At 42.2% G+C, this 22,126-nt stretch overlaps 1 protein-coding gene across 1 annotated transcript in view; it reads left to right on the forward strand.

The window, feature by feature from the left end:
* Nucleotides 1-493: 493 nt before the first annotated feature.
* The window catches only part of PPA2 (pyrophosphatase (inorganic) 2), a gene marked incomplete at its 5' end in the record, with an annotated part of 57,371 nt that continues 35,738 nt past the window's right edge, over nt 494-22,126 (forward strand). The window contains 4 exons of the mRNA XM_019533964.1: nt 494-577; nt 3,853-3,897; nt 16,712-16,765; nt 20,684-20,803. Coding sequence (XP_019389509.1) covers nt 494-577; nt 3,853-3,897; nt 16,712-16,765; nt 20,684-20,803 — 303 coding nt within the window. The remainder of the gene's footprint in view (nt 578-3,852; nt 3,898-16,711; nt 16,766-20,683; nt 20,804-22,126) is intronic.

Raw genomic sequence — 22,126 nt, forward strand, 5'->3', positions numbered from 1 at the left:
TTTCACACCTGTTAGCATAATTGTCAGCTTGCTGCGACCCACAGCCCCCTGATCCCGACCCACACAATCTTTCTCCCTCTCCCTCCCTCCTCTGGCTGCTGCCTCCGGCCCACTCGCTCCCTCTTTGGGTCTTGGGGTTGCTCTCAAAATGCCGAGTGATTCCCATGCCCCAGGCTGTGAGCTGGCTCCATGTGGGCTGCCGGCGTTGCAGCTTCCACAGGAAAACCAGGCACTTCCCTGGGACCTCCCCATGACCCTTTACAATGTTTTCACAACCCACTTTTGGGTCTCAACCCATGGATTGAGAAATGCTGTGATAAACAGTATCAAGGGAAGATGTCCCTTTTTTGTAGTTAAGTTTGGAATTTGGAAAAAAAACCCTTAAAAATGGAATTGCAACATAAACCCCAGAAAATCTGTATTTAGATCGCTAACTTATTGTTTGTTAGTAAAGTGCTTGATTGATGCTTGCTTGTTTAGTTAAGATTTGTAACGCTTTTTTTGTCTTGCAGAGAGTGGAGAGGGCAAATATATTTCTCCATTTCATGACATCCCTCTGTTTGCTGCATCTGAAGAGGTACTTATTTATGAGTCTAACAATTACTTCTTAAAATGATGGTAATTTTTTTTCCATTTCAGTTGAAAACTTTTAAAAAAAACTAAATAGTACTGTAGATTTATATATGTTAGGACCAGAAGAGTTATTGTGATATTAATAACTGTAAGTGGTTATTATAAGTGGTTATTAGGGTTTTCATAGACATCAGGGCTGGAAGGGACCTCGGGAGATCATCGAGTCCAGCCCCCTGCCCAAAGGGCAGGAAGTCAGCTGGGGTCATAGGATCCCAGCAAGATAAGCATCCAATTTACTCTTGAAGGTGTTCAGTGTAGGTGCTTGAACCACCTCCGCTGGCAGACTGTTCCAGACCTTGGGGGCTCGGACAGTAAAGAAATTCTTCCTTATGTCCATCCTGAAACAGGAGTTTGTGACCGTTCGACCTAGTCATAGGATGCACTGATAAAGATTTTTTGGCTGATACTGATAGTCTGTTATTAACCAGGCATATTGGCCAGTGTTGATCCGATAGCCAGTTTTACAGGAATGCAGCCCAGCAGCTTGCAGGTCAATGCCCTGCAGTAAGTCTGTGGAGGGGAAAGGGCATGGGGGGTGTAGATTGAGGCCCCCACGGTGTGAGAGGGAGTGGGGCACGGGCAGGGGCAGGTGCTGCCCAGCCAGGATCATGAATGGGACCCTGGGGCTGGGAGCAGGATGGAGATGGAGATGTGGGCAGCTTGTCCAGGCAGTATGGTGGAGCTGAGGAAGGCCAGCTCCCTGCTGCTGCATGCACCCCTGGGGGAAGTATGTGCCCCATCCCCCAGATGTGTGTGGGGCAGAGGTAGGATGCCTGCTGTGGGTTTGGGACCAGGGGCAGTGCCAGACTTCCTGGTGGGGGTACTGGACGGGGCGGACTCAGCTGCATGGGGCAGGTGATGGAGGTGGTGCTGGGAGGGATGGCTGGGTGGGGGAGCTAGGGCAAATTTTGGAGTAGCTATAGCACCCCCCAGCACGGCTCCTGCTCGGGGGGGGGGGCATTCCTCTTTTCTGACTTTCTCTCTGGAGCCTTGCACTGTCTGTGCGTACCCTGTCTGTCCTGCAGTGGGGGGCTCCCAAGGGAAAGGCAGCAGAGCAGAGCCCCAAGCCCGCTGAGGGCAGCCCGTCTGTGTCCCATGCACAAGTCCAGGGTGGGGAGACACAGACATGCCCCCCACCTCCCCCAGGGGCGTGCGCAACGGTTGGTATCCGCCTCCCCTTCCCACCTGCTGTGCCGCCTGGATAAGTTGCCCATGGCTCTGTCCTGCTTTTGGCCCTGGGGTCCCATTCACTGCCTTGGTGGGCAGTCCCTGCCCCACTCCTTTCCTCACTGTTGGGGCCTCAATCTGCTACCCCACACCCCTTCCCTTCTCCCACCCCACCATTGCCTTACCTGCAGGAAGGACATTGCTGGGCTGCATTCTTGGCTGCGTGCATTCATGTGGCATTTATCAGTGACATTATCAGCTACACTAGCCAGAAAAAGTTGATAGTCGATAATGTTAATTTTCCTTTTATTATTGCCGATCCAATATCAATCGATATATCGGTGCATCTCTAGTTATTATGATAATAATTAATTTCCTGTGTGGTACAGGACATAGAATGTCAGTATTTTTTCATAGGGCTTATTTGTATTAGAATTAGATTATAATGTGTAGAATGCTAGCCTTAATTTAAAGGATCTAAATGATGAGAAAGCTAACCATGTCTTTTGGCAAGATGTTCTGGTAGTTAATTAACTTCATTCTTAGGAGTTTGAGGTTATATGCTTCTAGAATACGAAGTTGTTATTCCTAAATCACATTTTATTTTGCAGAGCCCATATAATACAATATTTTTCTATATGTGCAATTAAATATATGCATTTCCTTGTACCTTCCAAAACTTCTGGCAGATTTGCTGAGGAGAAAGCATATATAATCTTTTTAAGAGGGTGGTATAGATTTATTTAATTCTCAAAAGGAGTGTTATAATTTGAAGCTGGCGATAATGCCCAAGAAAATCATGGTAAGCGCACCTTAGGACAATTACAAGGCAAGAGGTGTAGCTGAGCACTTACATGTCTTGTTAGACACGCTTCCTGGAGTTTCATTATGACCATAATGAAATGCCTGTTTCATGTGTCATTGGGAACTGCCAGTCTTTGGTTTAGTTTGAAGTTTGTTTATGGCAGACTTCCTAACCTGTTTATGTAAGAAGTGTTTGTCCATTTTTTATCATTTGTTGCCTGGGCCAGTTGGATGACCTGGATGCTGAGAGAAATCTACAACTTTAACACATGCTGTCATCAAGTCTATAGAAAATATCCCTGATGCCTTCCAGCAGGCAGACTAAACCTGCTAGTGAGAAGTAATGGAGAACACTTAGAATTGGGGGAATAAACTTGCCTGTGAAGTTCAGAGGTCATGCCCTGGTGAGATGCACAACATTCTTGCCATCCGTAGCTGCTACAAGAGAAGTAGCTGTTGCTGTTTCTGCTAGGATTCTGCTCCTGGATCCTCCATGCAAAGCTATTTTTATTTTAATTTATCTTCAAGTGCCCTTCCCAGTCTGGCTGCTAAATGTGAGGAACAAGCTTTCTAATTTTAGTTTCCCAGTGGAGTATCTGAGTTGCTGGAATAGGTATGGGTTTCAATATTACCCTTACCCTCTCTCAGCATCCTGGAAGCTGCAAAAGGAAGAGCTAAGGAAGAGGTTGGTATTCCTTTTCTTTCCTCCAGCCTCTGCCTCCTGAGGTCTTCCTTTCCTGTAAATAACTCTTTTGCCTGCTGGCCTTTACGGTACTATTTTCAGCCTTCTCAGGCAGCAGTATTATGAAGTTGACATGGTTTTTGGTTGTTTTGTGATTGTAGGAGGGAATTAAAACTCACCCTTTTAAATTTTACGTAGCTGCTGCCTAGCACTTGTCGAGCAGCAGCAAGGAGAAACTAGATTTTTTTTCTGTCTTGACTTGGGAAGACAAAAACCCATATGTGAGCTTTTGGAAGATTTTGGCTCTGAGAACTGTAAGATCTGGAAACTTTATGTGCAACTTTAAATCTATTCAACATAAATTTAATAGCTTAAGCTCTTACACTTACAAAGTCAAGCATTTTACTTTCTACCCCGTGACAGGATTTTTCAAACCTGCTTAAAATTAATAGTCTAGTCTGTATTTACATAAACATTGTAGTATTATCTTTTTTAGCAGGAGTATATTTGTGATTTGACTCATGTAAGTGAGCATTCTAAATTGCAATTTTCCTTTTTCTTTATAGGACAAAGAGATTCCAGCAAAGAGATCAAAGATTAATGGAAGTGAGGTACAGTTAGAAATTATTCTTTATTAAACATCACTTGCTAATACTCTGCTTGCAATGGTTAGGTTGTTATGGAACTTCCAGGCATGGTGGACACAATAAAAGCTGTTCAGTACTATGCATCTTTCATTGAATACAACTGACAAGCATTCAAGTGAAAAAAAAAATACTAAGGGAAGAGGGAGCTGAGTGTGATCTTAATGTTTTCTTCTTCAAATGGGTAATAAATGTTAGGTTTTTCTATTCATCAAGATGTTCTAAAAGACAAACATTTTTATCTTTCTGTAGAAGCTTCGTTATGACATTTGCAAAGTTGATCCATTAGCTTTTCTCCTATTACATTCAGAAGTATGCACAAGCCTACTTAATGAAATATTCGTTGTACCTTCTGACTGCAGAATGAACACACACAAAATATAAACCTTTTATTTTAAATGGGTCTTGAGTATGATGGGCTAAACCCCAGACCTACAGGTGTGTTTGGGATTTCAGGACACATGCTTTCTGGGTTGTGCAGATGGGCACAGGAATGGAAAGTGACACATTATCAGGTAGGCAGTGTTGCTGCTAGTGGCAGAGTTAACCGATGCCCGAGACTTTTATGTAAATATGTGTACAAGAGTCTTTATTATTGTTTCCTTCTGAAATTATAGCATTTCTTAAATACTGACTCGAAGAATAAAAAAGAATTAGTCTTTGTTCTGGAGCCAATTTTTTTTTGTTTTTGTTTCCACCAACCCCCCTGCTCCCCTCCCCCTGAAAATATGGATTCTCATATACCATGGATCCTCGGTAAAGCTTCAAAGTAGCTGTTGAGCACCCAGCAATCTGCAGTCAGGAAGACAATACCAAATAACTATACTTCAAAACTCTCTGGCCCTTCTAAGCTGGCAAAGTGTCACAGATAGTTTAGTTTCAGGAAATGTCACAGTTGGTGTGTGACATTAGTTTGTGCATCTTGTTGAAGTCCAGTGCACTACCCCCGATACCTGTCCACTCACCCATACGCAGTAATTCTGTAGCTCATAATTAATTTAACCCACAGTGCCCAGTTACATTTCCTTTGATTCACTGCATTTTGTTAATGTAAATTTAATTGCTGAGGTAGGGGCAAACTTATGCATGAACCTGCATGAAAACTGAAATGTTTCAGAGGAGCAGTATGATTGTTGGGAAGGGTGGTGAGCATGCTCTCTCAATGTGCATTCTTGTGCTAGAACAGGGGTTTTCAACCTTTTTTGGTTGGGGTACCCCCAGTGGCCAGTCAAGAACTGAAGAGTCCCCTGACAGCTGATCAACAAGGGTGGGGGGGAACCCATGTGTAGCAGCGAAACTGGAAGTGCCACTGTCTGGGACCTTTCCAAGTACCTCCAGAGCTGAAAAGTACCCCCAAAATGTCTGAAACTGTGAAACTTCTAAGCAGTAATAAAGTTTTGTTTAGTGGAAGTCTTGTTAATTTTGAATAAAACAGTGTTGTTTTTTCCACATATGATGTATTGTCTCTGTCCCTGGTCCAGCAAGGATTTCCACAGGTAGGGGCCCATTTATGTAGGTGTCCTAACAAAATTGGAGCCTAACATAATGCCATCACTGGTTGGTTTGACCTCCTTTAGGTGAACATACATCAGGCTACTGTGTTGGGGCCCAATTCACTGGGTACGTGTTTTTTAAACATCTCTTGGTCTCAGTTAGCTGCAGCACTGTTTCCTTTCTGGGACTGCCTGGCACATTTCCTAGGCACAGGCTTTTTGGCTGTTAGCCCTTCACGGAAATAGAGCTATGCAGCCCAGCTTCCTCCAAGATAAGTTGGTAGCTTAGGCCTGCCTTCTTCCACAACGCAAGTTGTGTGGGCAACAAGTTGTATCTTCAGGGACCTGCGATAGAGGTAAGCAACTAGAAACACCCAGACAATGCACAGGCCTCTTAAAATACTATTGGGTCTTGCCTAAAACGAAAGCACAAGTGAATACAGATAACTTAGACAAATATCCTGAATGTAATGCTCCACACTCTAGTTTACTTTTCCTTTGTGGGGCTCTGTCTTTCCAGGACAGGAGAGTTTTCCCTGCTTCAGCAGCTCCTGCAGCACCTCTCCTCATCTCAAATGGTGAAAAACACGTCCCTTTCTCTGTAGCCCAGTAGAACAACACTTGCACTTTTGTAAGCTTTCAGTCCCCTATGTTGTTATCTGTTACAGTATATGATAACAAACCCCTGTCAGGATGGCTTGGTCATGAGTAGGCTTGGAAGAATTTGCTTATAATTTTTTAATACTTTTGATGGATAATATCAATGCTTATCTTTAGGTATTTATTTTTTATTTTTATCAATCTAAATTTTATGGGATTGTGCAAAATAGGGATGTGAGGGGCAGTCAGTTTATTAAAGAAAAAGGTAACTACTGTAGGACTGCTGCCAGCTGAGCGGCAGAGCTGCCGTCAGTCCTGGCTCTGCTTGCCTATAGCTTTTTTGTCCACTTTGTCACTTCCTCTTCCTTTGTTCACAGTCCCCTAAGGTTTTTGGGAGTTGTAGTCCAAAGTACTGCTCCCTCTGTCATCAAAGAATCTGTCAGCCATCATTTTTCTTACCTTTCTATAAATTTTGATTATTAACAATAGAAATTTTTTTGTCAGACTGTGAGTGTGAGGTGAAATCAACATTTATCTATGTTTACTGATAAAAATCAAATCTTGCCAAGCCTAGTCACGAGGAAACGTTTCCCTTATAAACCATTTATCTTAGAACGGAGCCAGCCTGTTGTTTACAGCATGGGTATTAAGTTCACATTGTGCCACAGGCTAGATCTGGACTACGGGGTTCCTTAGGCTGGATCTGGCCCAGGGCATACAGCATCGGTGGCCAATGCAGCAGCAGTGGGGTAGGCAGTGGCAAGTCAGGTGGCCACGGGCCCTGCAGAGGTTTGTAAGCAATAGTGGTCCGAGTGGCCGAAGGTCGACTGAAGGCAGTGTTGCACAGCTGTCACTTGCCCACTTGCTGCTGCTGGCAGTGTCCACTGGGGCCCCAGATTCTGCAGGAAGTCACACCCACTGCTAGCCATGTCCCCAAATTCCCTGGTCCATTGGTAGGCCAAAGGGCCAATTCTGACCTGTGGGTCCTTTGTTTGACACTCCTGGTTTAGAGTCATTACTTTTCAGTAGAGGAGCAATTAAGCAGACAGCTCTCTATTGCCAGCTCTGTGAAGCTAACCTTTGGAATTCCATTTTAGTTTAGAGGTTAAAAGGCACCTGGGAAAGCAAGTGAGGTGCACATTCAGAGTGGGGTTAATAGTTTTATAAAGCTGCAGCCAAGTTAATAATCTCAGAGAGGGTTTATGAATTGCACATAAGATTCCCCAAATTTTGTTGCAGTTATTGCTTATTGCATATTGAATGTTGTAGCACCTTTTGTTTTCTTTCATTGAAAGGGATCTGGGAATGGGAGTATGTAATAAATCACCTCAGATATATGTAGAGGGAAAAATTTTTTCAGCAACGAAACACAGCCATTTCGGGTGAAGCAGGGTGATGCTTTACCACCGCACCGTAATACATGAGCAGGATGGTATGGAGTGAAGAGGAACACATCCATTTGAAAGTGCAAGGGATGTGATGGACGTGACAAGTGCCATTGGTGCTCAAACTGGAATTCGGGTAGAATTTACTGGTCATGTCTCTTTAATCTTGTGAAAAGTGACGTGACATTTTTAATGGCCAGAGGTTCCCAAGTCCTTGGCTATACGGTGTTTCTGAAAGCCAGTTTTACATTAGGCTTACTCAGTCCTTATCTATTTAATTTTGTGTCTTTGATAACAGTTTAGATATGGAAAATAGACTGAGTAGACTTGCGCCAAATTTTCTCTATCTAATCTATTTCAAATTGTTCAGAGCCCTTGTGACATTGGAGAGGAAATTAAAAACGTTAGTATTCTGCCTCTCAGTGTACTTAATTCGCTTTTTGATTGAATGCATACAAGACCATGACCACACTAACTGCTTTTTTCCAATGTCTGACGTCTACAAATCACTTGTAGTGTGGACAAAGCTGTGCTGCCTTTGCATTGGTATAGAGAAACCACCCTACCTAGGTGAAACAAGCTGTACTGGCAAAAGGGAAGTTTCACTGGTCTAGCTGAATCTACCTTAGGGACTTCTACTGCCTTGTCCATCACTAAGTGGTGTGAAGAGTTGTGATTCCTGGCTGATCTGTCTGTGCCAGCAGAAGTTTGTAGTGTTGCCCTGGCACAAGCTTGGGTGATACACATCTGGGTGATTAGAAAACTCAGCTTGTTTAAGGGTATGGCCAGGGGCAGGTGCAGTGGTGAGGACACACACCCCTTTCAGTTGATCACAGAGGGAAGTAAGCAAGCAGGGACAGTTTTTTATGTCCCTTTTCTTCCATGCTCATCGATACATCCCCCCCCTTCCCTCCTTCCACCTTGACTGCTCTTGCCCCTCAGGCTGTCCTGGGGGCAAAGATTGCTCCAGAGCCACTCTTGTCTACTGCAACTGGCTTCTGCCAGGGACAGGTGCAGTGATAAGAGGGTGCCTTCTTTCTGCCTGGTCCCCCTAGGTGATCCTTCCCAGTGGGGGAACCGCCACACTTTCTCTATCCAAGCCTGGCTCATGCAGCTTGGCTGGAGTGGGGCAGGAGCTGCTCTGCCCCCCCCCCGCCCCTGGGTGCAGTGCTGGCAGAGGAGAGGAGAGCAGGGGAGGGGAAGGAACATGCTGCTGAGCACAGAGGGGGAGGGAAGAGGGAAGATACTTACCTGCTTGAGGGACTTTAAAAAAATAGTCTCCCACTCCTGCTCCTTCAGCACTGTCTGCCTGTTCTGGTGTGTATGTACTGGGTGAGAAGGGGCAGTGTGTACCCACCCCTGCTTCAGCACAGGTCACTGCTCCTGTACCTTCTTTATGAAATCCTGGATCTGTTTATGGGCATGGCTTCAGGAGCAATCTAAGGTAAGCTGAAGTATGGGAGGTAGCAAGAGCGATAAGCTACCACTCTTGCCATGGTGTAAAGCGTGTGCCCAGGGAGTGCATAGTAAATACACTGCATACTGTAAATTCACCCTTTAGTTTGCATCATGGTCATTTCTTTGTGCAGTCGTGCTCTTAATTTGTTGTTACCCACATAGTTCCTGGCTTTTCCTGCTGTGGATCACACCTGAGTGATGAAGCTATCCCTTGAACAGTCTCAGATTACAGACACTAAATTATGCTTGGCTCTGCAATCATGTTATCTTGGTGGCAGCTGCTGGAATTGCTTCCTTGGTTGTGGGGGTGGGGAGAAAGGAATAAAGGAAGCTATGTATTTTAACTGTTTAAGGAGTTCAGTGTAACTACTTAGCAGGGGGAAATTATACTTCTCTTTGGTCTTAAGTCATTATCGTTTGAATCTGTGCTTTGTTTTAAGCATTAGGAGCACTGAGAACTCGTTCTCGCCTCGGTAAATTACTGTGAAAGGCATCAAAAGTTTCAAATCTCCATCTGTGCTGGATGTTTCCCCCTGTAGCTGCAGTCAGAACTCCGTGAGGGGCTGATTATTGAGTATGGTCTGCAGTGTCTTGTGGTAGGAAGTTCCTTGAGGTCATAGTCTTCTTTTAAAGACAAATCTGAAATGTCGCTCCCTGCTGCACTGAAAGGATTTCTAATCCACTTATCATTGTACGTGTCTTTTGTGAAGTACTCACAGATCTACTCTGTGAGAGGAGTCACGTATTTTTGAAAACAGCATTTTACTTCAAATGAAAAGGTGTTTATTGGCGTTGGCAAGGAAATTATCCAAGCATGTCAAGTTTATCCTCATTTACTTGCACAGCTTTGCAAGGTCAGCTCTTTTAAATCAGGGCTTCCATCAAGTGTGTTGCACGTGTCAGAGTGCCCTTGCAAATTCAAGTTGAATTGACTCTATTAAGTGAAAATTTCAGATAAGCTAGCTGTGTGAGCTGTAAGGGGTCATCTAAGTAGGCAGACGATGCAAATGCGTGATTTGACAAAAGGGGCTGGCACTTTGGGACAGTGTTAAAAAAATAAAAAAGTGCATCAGTTTATCTTTCCTGTGATAAAACTAAGGCATTTCTGTTTGTAGAAAAAACTAATAGTGCTCATTCTTCAGCACGGTCCAAACAAAAAAGAAAAAAGTTATGAAATGAACTATTTTAACAGTTTCCATTGTGCAGGTCTTTCCCTTGTGGTCAGGCGCCCTAGTTTATTCTGACAGCCCATGGTGCTAAAAAGCAGTTTCTGGGATTGCTCATGTGCCATCTGTGGAGAATCCATTACAACGTTTCTACTCTTCCCACTTTCCTGGAAGGATCTGGCTAATATTTAAAGATCTTCCATTGCAGTGGTGCACATTAACAAAGGCTGAGAACAAAGGAAGTTGTCTTGGCGTTCATCAGGTTAATATCTACCAGAAGGAAATTGTTTGCAAAGGCAGCTACATCAACGAATCAATCAATCTTAGTTTCAAAGAAGCCATTTTCAAAACCCAAGAATGTCGGTATTTTATTTTAACCCACATCAGAGGCTTTGTCTTGATACAGGATCTTTCAGTAATGTGCATATGACCAGTTTACTTCTTTGGCTTGCCAAAGAACATCACTTGTACAATAATCATGAAACCTTTTCTTCAGTATTGTCAGAATTCCTCACTTCACAGTGCAAAGAAATGTAAGATAAGAAGCCAGTAAATCTTTAGAGTTTATAGAGTGGACATTTTATCTTCCTTTTGGCCATGCACCTCTGTTAATTTATACTGAAAAAATTCCACTGTCTTTCAGGCCACAATATTTTGTTCCTGTGTCATTTTAGTACAAAGCTTTACTGAGGAGCATCAGCAACTCCAGAACGCTGTTCAAAAAATGCTGTTAAAAATGCATGGTTTTTTTTTTTTTTTTTAAGCACTTTGCTATACAAGCGGCTAAAGTAATTGCAAGCTGCAGCATGTCTCTTCTGTCCTCTGGGTTACTGGTAATAAAGACACAAAAGCAGCACTGTATTTTTATCGTCTGCGGAAAACCATGCCATTCCCTTCTGTTCCTCTTTCTCTCTCCTTTCTCCCCCATCTATTCTGTTCTCTTCCTTACTAAGCTCCTGTTTCTCCCTTCCTAGTCAAAATCAGTTCACTCCTCCAATGTTCTTCATTAGCCCCAAACTCTCAGGTTCCCAGTCCACAGGCAAAAACAATTGTCTTTGCACCTTCAGTCTCCATCCCCTGCCTCACAGTCATGGAGTATGGGGTTGGAGCTCAGCAGGACTAGGAAAGGAAGTAGCTTGGCAAGGTAGGGGCAGTTTACTGCCTGTTTATGAGAGGGAGCAAGGAAAGGAGTCAGTTATTACTGTTTGGGATATTTTATACTATGTTTAAGTAGAATGTTTTCAGTCCTGTTACCTTCCCCTGATTTCGTGAACCTAGCTCTGTGCATTTTAGTCAAAAAAAAAAATTAAGAGATACTTTTAAATATTGTTAAAATTATGTTCTGGCTCTCTTTACATTCCATCTTAGAAACTAGGGGTGTTTATAGATGTGCTCCAGGATGTGTGTGTGTGGGGGGCGCTTTAATTAGTGCAGCTTTGAGGGCCACGCTAATTAAAGTGCCCGGAGCATCATGTGTATCAGCGCTGAAAAATGACGGCTATATGTTTTGAATTAAAGCATATTGAATGAGCTTTCAAGTGCCCCGCTGCCATTTTGTAGTGCGGGGAAGCTGATGCACATGATGCTGGAGTCTGCTGGAGTGAGGTAATTACTTGAGATTAATAGAGTCTACTTTGACATGATGTAATTACAGTTCATCAGAGCAGCCTCCCTGCATGTGTATAGGAACCCTATGGAATCAGTAGCATAACTAAGGTGGGACAACCAGGGCAGTAGCCCTGGGCATTGATTTGGGGGCAGGGTGGACTGATTTTAAAATGAGGTTGATTTAAATTATGTTTTAAGTCAGCAAGCAAGCCTGATTGAAATAATGGATTTTTATCAACTTTCTTGTTGTGTATTTTCATTTGTTTTTAAAATAAAGGTGTGTTTTCATTGATTGCTATAACAGAACATGTTGATTTACAAGTAAATACAGTTTTTACAGCAGATCTGTTGCATATGTTTCTTCGCTACACAAACTAGATTGTGTGTGTGTGTATATATATATATATATAGCTTAACATATTTTGATCGTTAGAAATCCTACGTTTTAGAATGCTGTAAAGTGGTGAAATATGTATTTCTTATTCACTAGATGATTAACTTTTTGCCTATAATGTATCAAGTTGCACTATAATTAAACACACAAACTTGAATTTAATTAAAAGCACAAAACCACAACTTCAAATTTATGAAACAAAACTTTACGGTTTTGGATACAGAAACTTTTTTTTATCAAAACATGGTGCACATTTGCAATTAATTTATTAAACACTAGTATTAACTGTTATAGTATTAGAAATATGAACTGTGGGTAGTTAATTAAACCATTTATTTCAGGTTAAATTAAACCACTTATTTCACCCTGGGGAAAAATTTCTAAAATGCCTAGGTGAAAGTCATTCGAACTTCCTAGTTGCCTAATTCTCTTCAAAGTGAGAGAGTCATTTTTTTACCTAGGCTGTGTTGAAATTTTTTACCCCTCTTCTTTCAAGTTTTTAGAAATCATAAATCTCATTCCCTTCCCTCTTTTTATTCACAGGCTAGAAAGAAAAATAAGTTTTCCTGCTTTTTCAACTCTCATTAGATGTATCAGCTTTGAATGAGCCAGTTCAGATGAAGAAAATGTTCTTTCTGCACCTGCTGCTAAAAGCTGTTTTAGCACTTCCACAAACTCTGTTTCTAGGTGCTTGGGTAGGGACTTCCGCCAGTTCAGTGGTGTGACTCTCTTTAAAACATGCTCAGCAAATATGTACTGCTTGAATGGTTTACCTCTAGCCCTGAAATTTATTATGGTTGGCACGATTGATGGGTGATTTAGATGCCCGTATCATAACAACAGTTTTCTCTTTGGCAGTTAAGCCCTGGTACTTTGTTAAGAATATCAGCAAGAAAATGAGGTGGAGTAAGTGCTTGATCCATCCGTTTCATTACTTCCTGCAATTTAACTTTGCTGTTGGGTATTTCTGGTATTAATGTTTCTTGAAGTTCTTTCCAAATTTCTAAACCATCTGCAGTACAGCAGCAATCTTTCTGTAGTTTGTCCAAGGCTATGGAAATAGGTTTTAGTGTATTCAGCATGCCTTCTACATTTCTCTTTAGTCCAATATTGACAACTCTAAGCTGTGATGCTTCCATCAGTTTTGTCAATTTTTGTTCACAGATGGTCATCAGAATAGGCCAGTTGTTAGTCAACCACTGAATTCCATCATGCATCTTGTGGGAGAGTTAGCTTGGATTTCCCAGGTCTTGTCAGTGTAGCTGAAGCAAATTGGTTGTTACAGAAGTATTTTGCAATTTCAGCAACACTTTCCTTTATACCTGAAGTACTTAAATCTTTGGCTAACGGAGGCAGAAAATAAGCATTGCACCCATATGCTACAAGTTACAGGTTTGCTTCATTATCTTCTGCTAAGTTTCTTCTCATCTTTGCTGCTTTTCCAGCATTAGGTTCCAACATTTGTGATGACTTTGCCGATCCTTTGCATCCACTAATAGAGACCCTGTATCCCCTGCAGGGTCAGGTCCCTAATACATGAAATATTGTGCCATGTTTTTAAAGCTCGTCATAAAAAATTAAGTGTTTTCTCCCTTGTTCCCATAAAAGAAAATCAGCCTTTTATTCCACAGTTTTCATTGACTCAATGTATTTTATTTAAATTATTTTAGTAGATTGTACCGTATCCTATGCTGTATTAAATTTGGATTTCATTTTAAGATTAAGTATATTTTTAGAAAGAAAAACTTCATTATCACTTAAAATATTTGAATTAAAAATTGATTTTTTTTAAATGTAAAAAATAATCTTTTTTTTAAATCCACTGTGCTTGGGGTGAGGGGGAAAGGTGGAAAAGTAACAGCTGCAGCCATGCAACCATGCTGGTGGCACTGGCAGCTAGAAATCGTCATTGCCTCTGTATATTGCCCCTGCCTCAGGTGCTCAGTTAGCTTGTTATGTTTCTGTAGGGAATGTTATTTAGCTTTTCTTCACTTGACAAACTTCTTTCTTTCCTCTCTGCCTAGAGCATACATCAGGGGTGGGCAATTATTTGGGCTCAAGGGCTGTTTAATGAGTTTTGGCAAGCTGTTGAGGGTTGCACACATATGTGCACTCGTGCACATACGTGCATGAGACCAGCATCCCCCACAGTGCCTGGGGGATGGAGTCTGGCCCCACAGGCCTTGTGCCGGCCAGACTCCATCTCCCAGGGCGCTGTGCAGTGCTGGGCAGGCAGGTGGGGCTGCTTCTACCCAGCATCCCCTGAGGTACCAGCAGAGGCTGGAGCTGGAGGCACTGACCACCAGTGAAGGCAGGGGTCCAAGCAGGGTCTTCAGGGCCTGCCATGTGCTGCCACTGCCCACACCACCTGCCCATGAGCCAGATAAAATGAATTGGCAGACTGAATCTGGCCCATGGGGCATATTTGTCCACCTCTGGCATAAGTAAAAATGGATGTCTCTGTGCTGTGGATTCATGTGAACAAGGAACACAATCTTGGTTTGTGTATCTGTGTAGAGCAGGGATTCTCCTACCCCTGCCGACAGGCCAGATCTGGCTTACCTAGTCATGTCATCCGGTCCACAGAGCTGTCATCCAGCCCAGGGGGGCTCCTGGAAATGTGCTAGAGAGGGAACAGTGGCAGTGTTAATTCCTGCTGTCCTGCTGCCAAGTTTCTTGACCTCAGGGAAGCCCTGTAGGCTGGATAATGTTGCCCTGTGCAGCAGATTGGGCCCATGGACTGTCTCTGCAGAGGATCTGGCCCAGAAACTGACCCCGTGCCACTCACTCAGCTTGTGGGGCCAGGAGGTTCAGGAGGTTGGGCACAACTGTTTTAGAGGATTATGTGCCCAATAGAGCTGCGCCCTCACCTACAATACACACCTCTAATTTCCACCCCACTTTGAATCCTCTGTCCATAGGGCAAGTGTCCTGGCTCTTCAATGCAAAGATTGACAATTTTTTGTTACTTATAAACATCAGCCCTGAGTGAAGAATTAAACTTGTCAATCCTTGTAGCACTAAGCTTTAGAGAAAGGCCTTTCCTCCCCACCATATGAATTAATCTGTCAGGCTGTCATATTTAAAGCTCTTGGTAATTCATGTTTGACTGATGCTACAAATTCTGAGGGCCAGAACCCCAGCTGGGATAAATCAGTGCCATTTATTGAAGTCTTTGGTACTGCACTGATTTACCCTATCTGAGAATTTGGCCCTCAGAGTCCTTATTGAGTCACTGAAGATTTCTGTAGTGCTTGCTCTATTTAATTTTAAAACCAAATCTATATTTTGCAGAAGGTGCACTCATAGATACATAGTCAGGAAAATGCATAGATGCAACACTACAAATCTGCAATCTCCTTTACAACAAAAATTAATTTCCAGTGGTGATGAAGGCATTGTCTGGCTCATTTCAGGAAAACTTTGTAAATCCTTTATCTGACCCTGAGCATCCACATCTGAGTGAATATTAATTTGGTCTTCTGTAGCCATTTTCACTTTTCCAGCCAAGGTTTATATACCCTTACCAAACTAACCCTGCTTCCTTGAGACAGGATCTGTCACATTGTGGACATGACAGTTAGAGAAATTAAAGTTAAAAAGGTTTTGGAATCTTTTTCTGGGAGAGGAATGTGAATAAGTTAAGACCTTTAGGAAGAAATCAGTGAGAGTGACATCACAGATTCTCCTTTTCTCCACTTACCTTGTTACTTACCCCACTTGGAAGTAGAGCTGAGCATGGCACTGCAAGAGCTGGGTTTGATCAGTCCACTATGCTAAACAGTATTTTCTTAGTTCAGGTACTATAGTGAGGGATCTTCTGGGGTCCAACATAAGGTGAGATTTAGTGATAAATCCAGTGCCTGATGCAATTGTGCTGAAGTTAGTAAAAACCTATTTTTGTAGAAAGATTGTCTTGAAATGAGTTGTTGCTCATCTTGTCTTGAGGGCATCAATGGTGATGTGACACAACATAAACATGAGATTTGCTGGGGTTGTTAAAGTATTTTAATCAGTAATACAACATATTTTCCTTTTTTCCTTTTGTTTTATATTTTCTGACTTATTTCAGTTACACAGTAGAAAATAATACATAGGAATTGCCATTTGGTCTATTTTGTTCCAAGTAGCCCGTACTAAGTACTTTAGAGGCTGGCACAAACAACAATTGCATTAGGGCAGTTATAAGATGACTTGCCTCCAGGGAAAAAAATTAACTTCCTTTCACTGGTTAGATTTTTGTCTGAGAGCATGAAGCAAAAATTCTCTTATTTCTTCCAAAAATCTTCCTTTTTTGTTATTGGGTATTCTTTATACATATCCTACATATCCAGTCTTTTTTGAATGCTGCAAAACTATTGGCTTCAATGGTATTTTGTGAGAATGAGTTCCATAGGCTTATTGAGCTGTTGGTGAAGAAGTGTCAGAGAACAAACTGAAAAGCATCATGCAGGTATCTCAGTCTTACCTAGCTAGCTGTTACTCTCTCTTTTACCACTGGAAAAGTAGAATTATGTGAAAAGTTTCAGGTTTGTGAACATGTTGTACGCAGTCAGAGTTGACATATATTGTTGTATCCATGTATAGGTTATGGGAGGAATAACTTGTATTGCCTCATGCACTGTTTTTAGCCGACCTACTTTTATTTTAAAATTTTTTTCTTTTCTTTTGTTTTAGGTAGTGTTTAATATGGTTGTAGAAGTGCCTCGTTGGACAAATGCCAAAATGGAGGTAATTCAATCAAGGAGATAAATTGCCTTGAGTATGTAGATATTTGCAAAACTTGATGATTTGTTGTTTCCCAAAACTTACAAAAAGTTATATCTTTTCATACAACATTTTTACTGCTGCGACATTTTTCAAGGTATGCTTAGTAGCGTTTAATTGCAAGAAATATAACTATTAAAGGGGGAATTTTCTATCCCTTGAGGTAGTACCTTTTCAATAGTCAGATGGATTTCAAGGTCGTAGAGTATGATGTTGAGCAACATGAATGAGAGAGAAAACACAACCTAAAAACATTAGATTGCAGGATGATGTCCTGGGCTTGCTTCTACTGTCAGTAATTCATTTAATTTAGGATTTAATGCCTCCCTGTGGGCTTTTCTAGTGAGGAAATGACAGCTTGCCAGTCCAGTTTTTGACTCTCTTGCATTTGCAAATGGCAAACATTGCCTTCTGCCCTGAACTGTTTAGTGGCACTTTGTTTCTTCTCAAGAAAAACGAGCTTTTGAAGTGTTAAATGCAGAGCCCAACTGGAGTGGTCCTCTGCTGTGTCACAATACAGAGGCTTGGGAATGCTTCATTTGTAGTCTAGGTAAAATGACTGTTAGATCTCGCAATAATTTACTTGATCCCTAGGTTTTATATTAATTTCAGGACTGCCTTCCATAATGTCTTGAGAACAGGGACAGGCTGTTAATGGTTGTGGCAATGCCTCATCCATAGCTTTAACATTTTTTTTTCCCTGATGCTGAAATAACAGTGAAGGTCATGTAAACTGTTTGCACTACCACAACTCATACATCTGGGAATCATAGCCCTGTTTTATTCCTCTTGGGTAATCTGCTTACATATTATGAGGGTATTGGGTGAAGGCTAAGTGTCCTCTTCCCCACAGCCCTAATTCATCTCCATTCTTCAAAGGTTTAACTGGTTGTCTAGACTACCTTTACATTTATTTTCTTGTTTGACACCTTTAAGGCACTCTGCTGTCCCATTGGGAGCATGCCCTGATGTACTTCTTTTGACAGCCTTATGTGGTTTCTTTATACCTTGCTTCTTGCAAGGATGCAAGCAGTGGCTGCTTTTAGTTGACCCAGTAACTTAGCGGCATGCAGAAGCTCTTGAGATACCGCTGAGGTAGGGGTCGCCTTGCATCCTGCCAGAATTCTGACAGCATAAATAGTAAGAAGAAAACATACGAATATTTTGGCCCCAAAATATTTATTACACCCTACAAGTTAAAGCAGCTCAACAGTCTTGATTTTAAAGACAGAAATGAACTTCAACAGGAAAACATTAACAGCAATAACAACATGCGGCTCTCCCAAGTGACATTCACCATTGTGCAGTTTGCACAATGCAAATTGCCGGTATCTCTCACTCCTGACTCGCAGCTCCCTGGGGCCCTGCCAGTGCCCCTCATTTCCAGCCTACAGCCCCCCACACCCTGAACCCTCCCGATACCCCTTACATACAAACGCTGTCCCATGCTCCCAGGCCACAGCCGCCCAATGTGTGGGGCTGCAGGTAGGTGTGTGGGGCAGGGGGTATGTGTGGGGGGGTGCGTACCCCTCCCCTCCATTTGTACACCTACAGCAGGTAAGGGATTCTCCTACCATGGGCATGAGCCACCTCTGCGGCCCAGTGGGTGGGACCTGGCACAGGGTGGTGAGACTCATTGCTGCTGCTGGGACCCCCACACCAGCTGTACCACCCGCAGTGTGAGAAGTAACAGACTGGGGGGATGAGGCTGCACTGCCCTCATCTTATCTCATTGCTAGCTGCTCACGCACTGGGCCATGGTTCTACTCTGGCACCCTGGCCTGGCCACTTTTGCCACCACTCCCTTCAGGCTGCCTGTGCTGCTTGCCACCCCACCTCCCCTCCAGGGTAGAGCCACAGTGTGAGGGGAGCAGCAGTGGCTAGGCCATGGCATGTGGCTGTGGCCTGGCATGCTGGTGGCAGGAGCAGGTGAAGGAAGTGTGACCCCCTCCCTGTTATTTTTCATGCTTCTGGCAGCACAGCTGGTGCAGGGCTCACGATAGCGTCAGCAGTGGCGGTAGCAATGAATTTTGGTCCTCCTTCCCATGCCGGCACCTGGCCACTCGATCATGGAGGCAGCTCCTGCCTGTGCCAGTCCAGCTAGGCTTCAGCCCTGTGTCCACTATAAGCACACAAATTTTGGGGTGCACGTGGCTCCCTGTCCCTCCAGTGTGTTGTCTGTTCCCCCTGCCTCCCTGATGCACTGTCTATGCCTTCCTCACCCCCACCACCAGGGACTTACCTGCGGGGAGCTGCTCTCCATCCTGCCTGCCACGTGCATGTGTATATGCACACATGCACATAGTGCCCTCTGCCTGATCACCCTCCTCTTCTCCCTTAGCCCCAAGCAGCCCCTTGCAGGTTGCAACTCTGGCAGTCTGCAAAGGGAAACCAGTGCTTTCTTGCGTTTTTCTCCTTTAAAGTAGAAAATCCATGATTTCGCATATTTTTTCCTTGTTTTTCTGTGATTATTTGTGACCCTTTCATATATTCTTGTGACTCACTTTTGGGTTATAACCCATGGGCTGAGAAACGCTCTAGATGAGGCCTCTCTGTATGAAGTTTTTCTTGTGTGGTTCTGAAGTTCTTTATACCAAAGTCACTGAAATCTGTCTTAAGACAATTTCTTCCCTGTTCTGTCCTCTCAGACCACATTTCTTTTATATTACTGGTTTTCAACCTGTGGTTGGGTCTGCAGACTGTCTAAGGGGTCCACAAAAGATGATTGTGATAAATTCAAAGTCTCTGAATACTCACACTTACCATTCAAAGGGGTCCGGACCTCCATGGAAATTTTTTAGGGGTCTGCAAATGAAAAAAGGTTTCAAACCCACTGTTTTATGTCATTCTGCCCTTTGAGCCTGCTCAGGCTCCTTGGACCTCACCCAGATATTCCTAAAATAATTTTTTCTGAAGCCAGACTCTGCCCGTAGCTGGCAGGAGCCCAGCTATGCTCATTTTTGCACATCTGGAGCAGCATCAGTTATCTCTATGAAGCTCTTCCAGATTTCTAATGTCAGGATATGGTTAACAGTTGGTATAATCCTGACTGAAATGAGAGTTGTACAAATAATAATATCAACTTGTGGAGAAGGTTTTGCAGTTAAGTAATATACAAAACTGACTGCAGGCACAATATCCCGTTCAAATATTTTGTGAGAGGATGGAACTTCTTTAGGCCAGTTTCACTGTTGGTGTTAGAGGTGGTTTCAGGCAAGCACTGAGTATAATTTACTCAGAAAACAGATGTGGAAAGTAGCATAATGCTTGTCTGTATGGGTAAGCTGACTGGAACAGCTACTGTGGGATAAGATATTCTGCAGTAAATCTGACTAGGTCCCTGCAAAGTTTTTGTACTCCTTTTTCCTTGATTTACTTACAGATTTCTCATCTGTTTGCTGTTAAGTGGCAATGCACGAGAAGCTTCGCATGCATGTGGAAGCATACGTAGCAGGATGGCGATTAACAGTGGTATGATGCAGAAATTTCCAATTGCTGGCAGAGCTCCTGCTCTCTGATCAACTTGTGCCATCATTTATCTCACTGTTGAACTTGACTCATTAAGTGCAGAGGCTTCCAATTTAAAATTCTTTCAGTATTTATGACAAAACTCCTTATAATATGACTTTCCTTGTTTGGATCCAGGTTTTTTTGTCTCCTTCAATACTTCACGCCAGTGTTTAAAACATTAATAACAAGCCTGTTTTTGAACATGACCCTTGAGATTTACAGTGAGGCTATTGCACTTTTTTTAAAGCTCTACAAACCGCAGGTATACAGTTTCTGCTGCCCAGAAGGCAACTTTTTAACTAGTTGGGTCCAGGATTAATTGCCATCCATTTTAGAATTCTCTTCTCTCTTTCTCTTTCACGATCTGATTAGATTGCCACCAAGGAGCCGTTGAATCCCATTAAACAAGATATAAAGAACGGCAAGCTTCGATATGTAGCAAATATCTTCCCTCACAAGGGTTATATATGGAATTATGGTGCCCTCCCTCAGGTAACATTTTTGTTATAATGGTGAAACTTTTCTGTCTTCTGAGTAAATTGCCTTATAAATCCTGAGCACTGCCTGAATGCAAATCAGTTGCAAGAAGGATGTTTCTGTTTGATAGATTTGTAAATTAGGATTTTCTTTATGCATAGCTTTATTGTATCCATAAATTTTTATCAGAATTGCGGTGTGTGCGCATAAATAAATATGCACTATTTCAGGAAGGAGTTAAATATTTAAGGAACCTTGAGCTTATACTTTATGAATCTCTGTGCTGTGTATGACAGGATTATATTGTCATCCGTGTATCATTCAAAAGTACTTAAGCCGAGTTGTATTAACATTTTTCCCTTAAACAAGATGGTTATAATAAATTCATATAGCTATTCATATATGACAGTGTAAATAGTAATTGGAATCTCTTAAAGTCTTTGGCAATGGGGAAAATATAAGGATAGTTCTTTTTCAGATTGATTCTACTTGTCTTTTTTTAACCTTTTAGATTTTTTCTGGTTCTATTGTATTTTTAAAAATTTCCATTATTAGTGTTAATCAGTGGCTGAAATTCAAAACTTGATAAAAATAAAGAATAAAATGAATGGTAATTTAACACAATAAGAGAATAAGAGTAGCAATACAAAATGTGTATTTGTGTGTACCCAGACTTAGTACTGAAAGATTTCAAACTAACTTCTTCAGAGAATGGTATCCTCTTGTTTACCCAGAGGACATCCACTGCATAAGCATTAACATGTCAACCCTGACCTGGAGATGCCTCCTCTAGTAATAGAGGATAGTAGTTCTATCTTTGTCCTATCTTCAGAGATAGCTGACAAGTTTCCAGTGAGTTAGGTGACAACCAACTCCATTTCATGAAAGATTTGGAAGTTTTAAAACTTGTTTTCACTCAAGTACAGAACAAAAAATGAGACCTTTTAAATCTTTTCATGGAAAAAATCATACACAACCAATGGCCTAGCGATCAAGGCATTCACAAGAAATGAGGGAGACCCAAGTTCAAGCCTCTTCTCTGGATGTTTGGCACAGGGATTTAAACTTGCGTTTTCAACAACCCCAGCATATTTTGATGAAATGGCAATTTTTGACATACATATACAAAATGGTTTCAATTAAAAAGTTTAGTCCTGCTCTACAATTAGTTCCCATTGCAAGATGAAGACTTATTGGGAATGTTCTTGGGAGCAAGTGTGAGGTTAAGAAAATGTTTCATAGAGCCCACCAAAGAGAAATTGCTAAATACTTGTTTTGTCCCTAATGACCCAGACTGAGTATCAAGCAGTGATCTACTAATAAAAGATGTGTGTGAAT

This window comes from Crocodylus porosus, unplaced genomic scaffold (genome assembly GCF_001723895.1).
Source record: "Crocodylus porosus isolate Cpor-Errol unplaced genomic scaffold, CroPor_comp1, whole genome shotgun sequence".
NCBI lineage: Eukaryota > Metazoa > Chordata > Crocodylia > Crocodylidae > Crocodylus > Crocodylus porosus.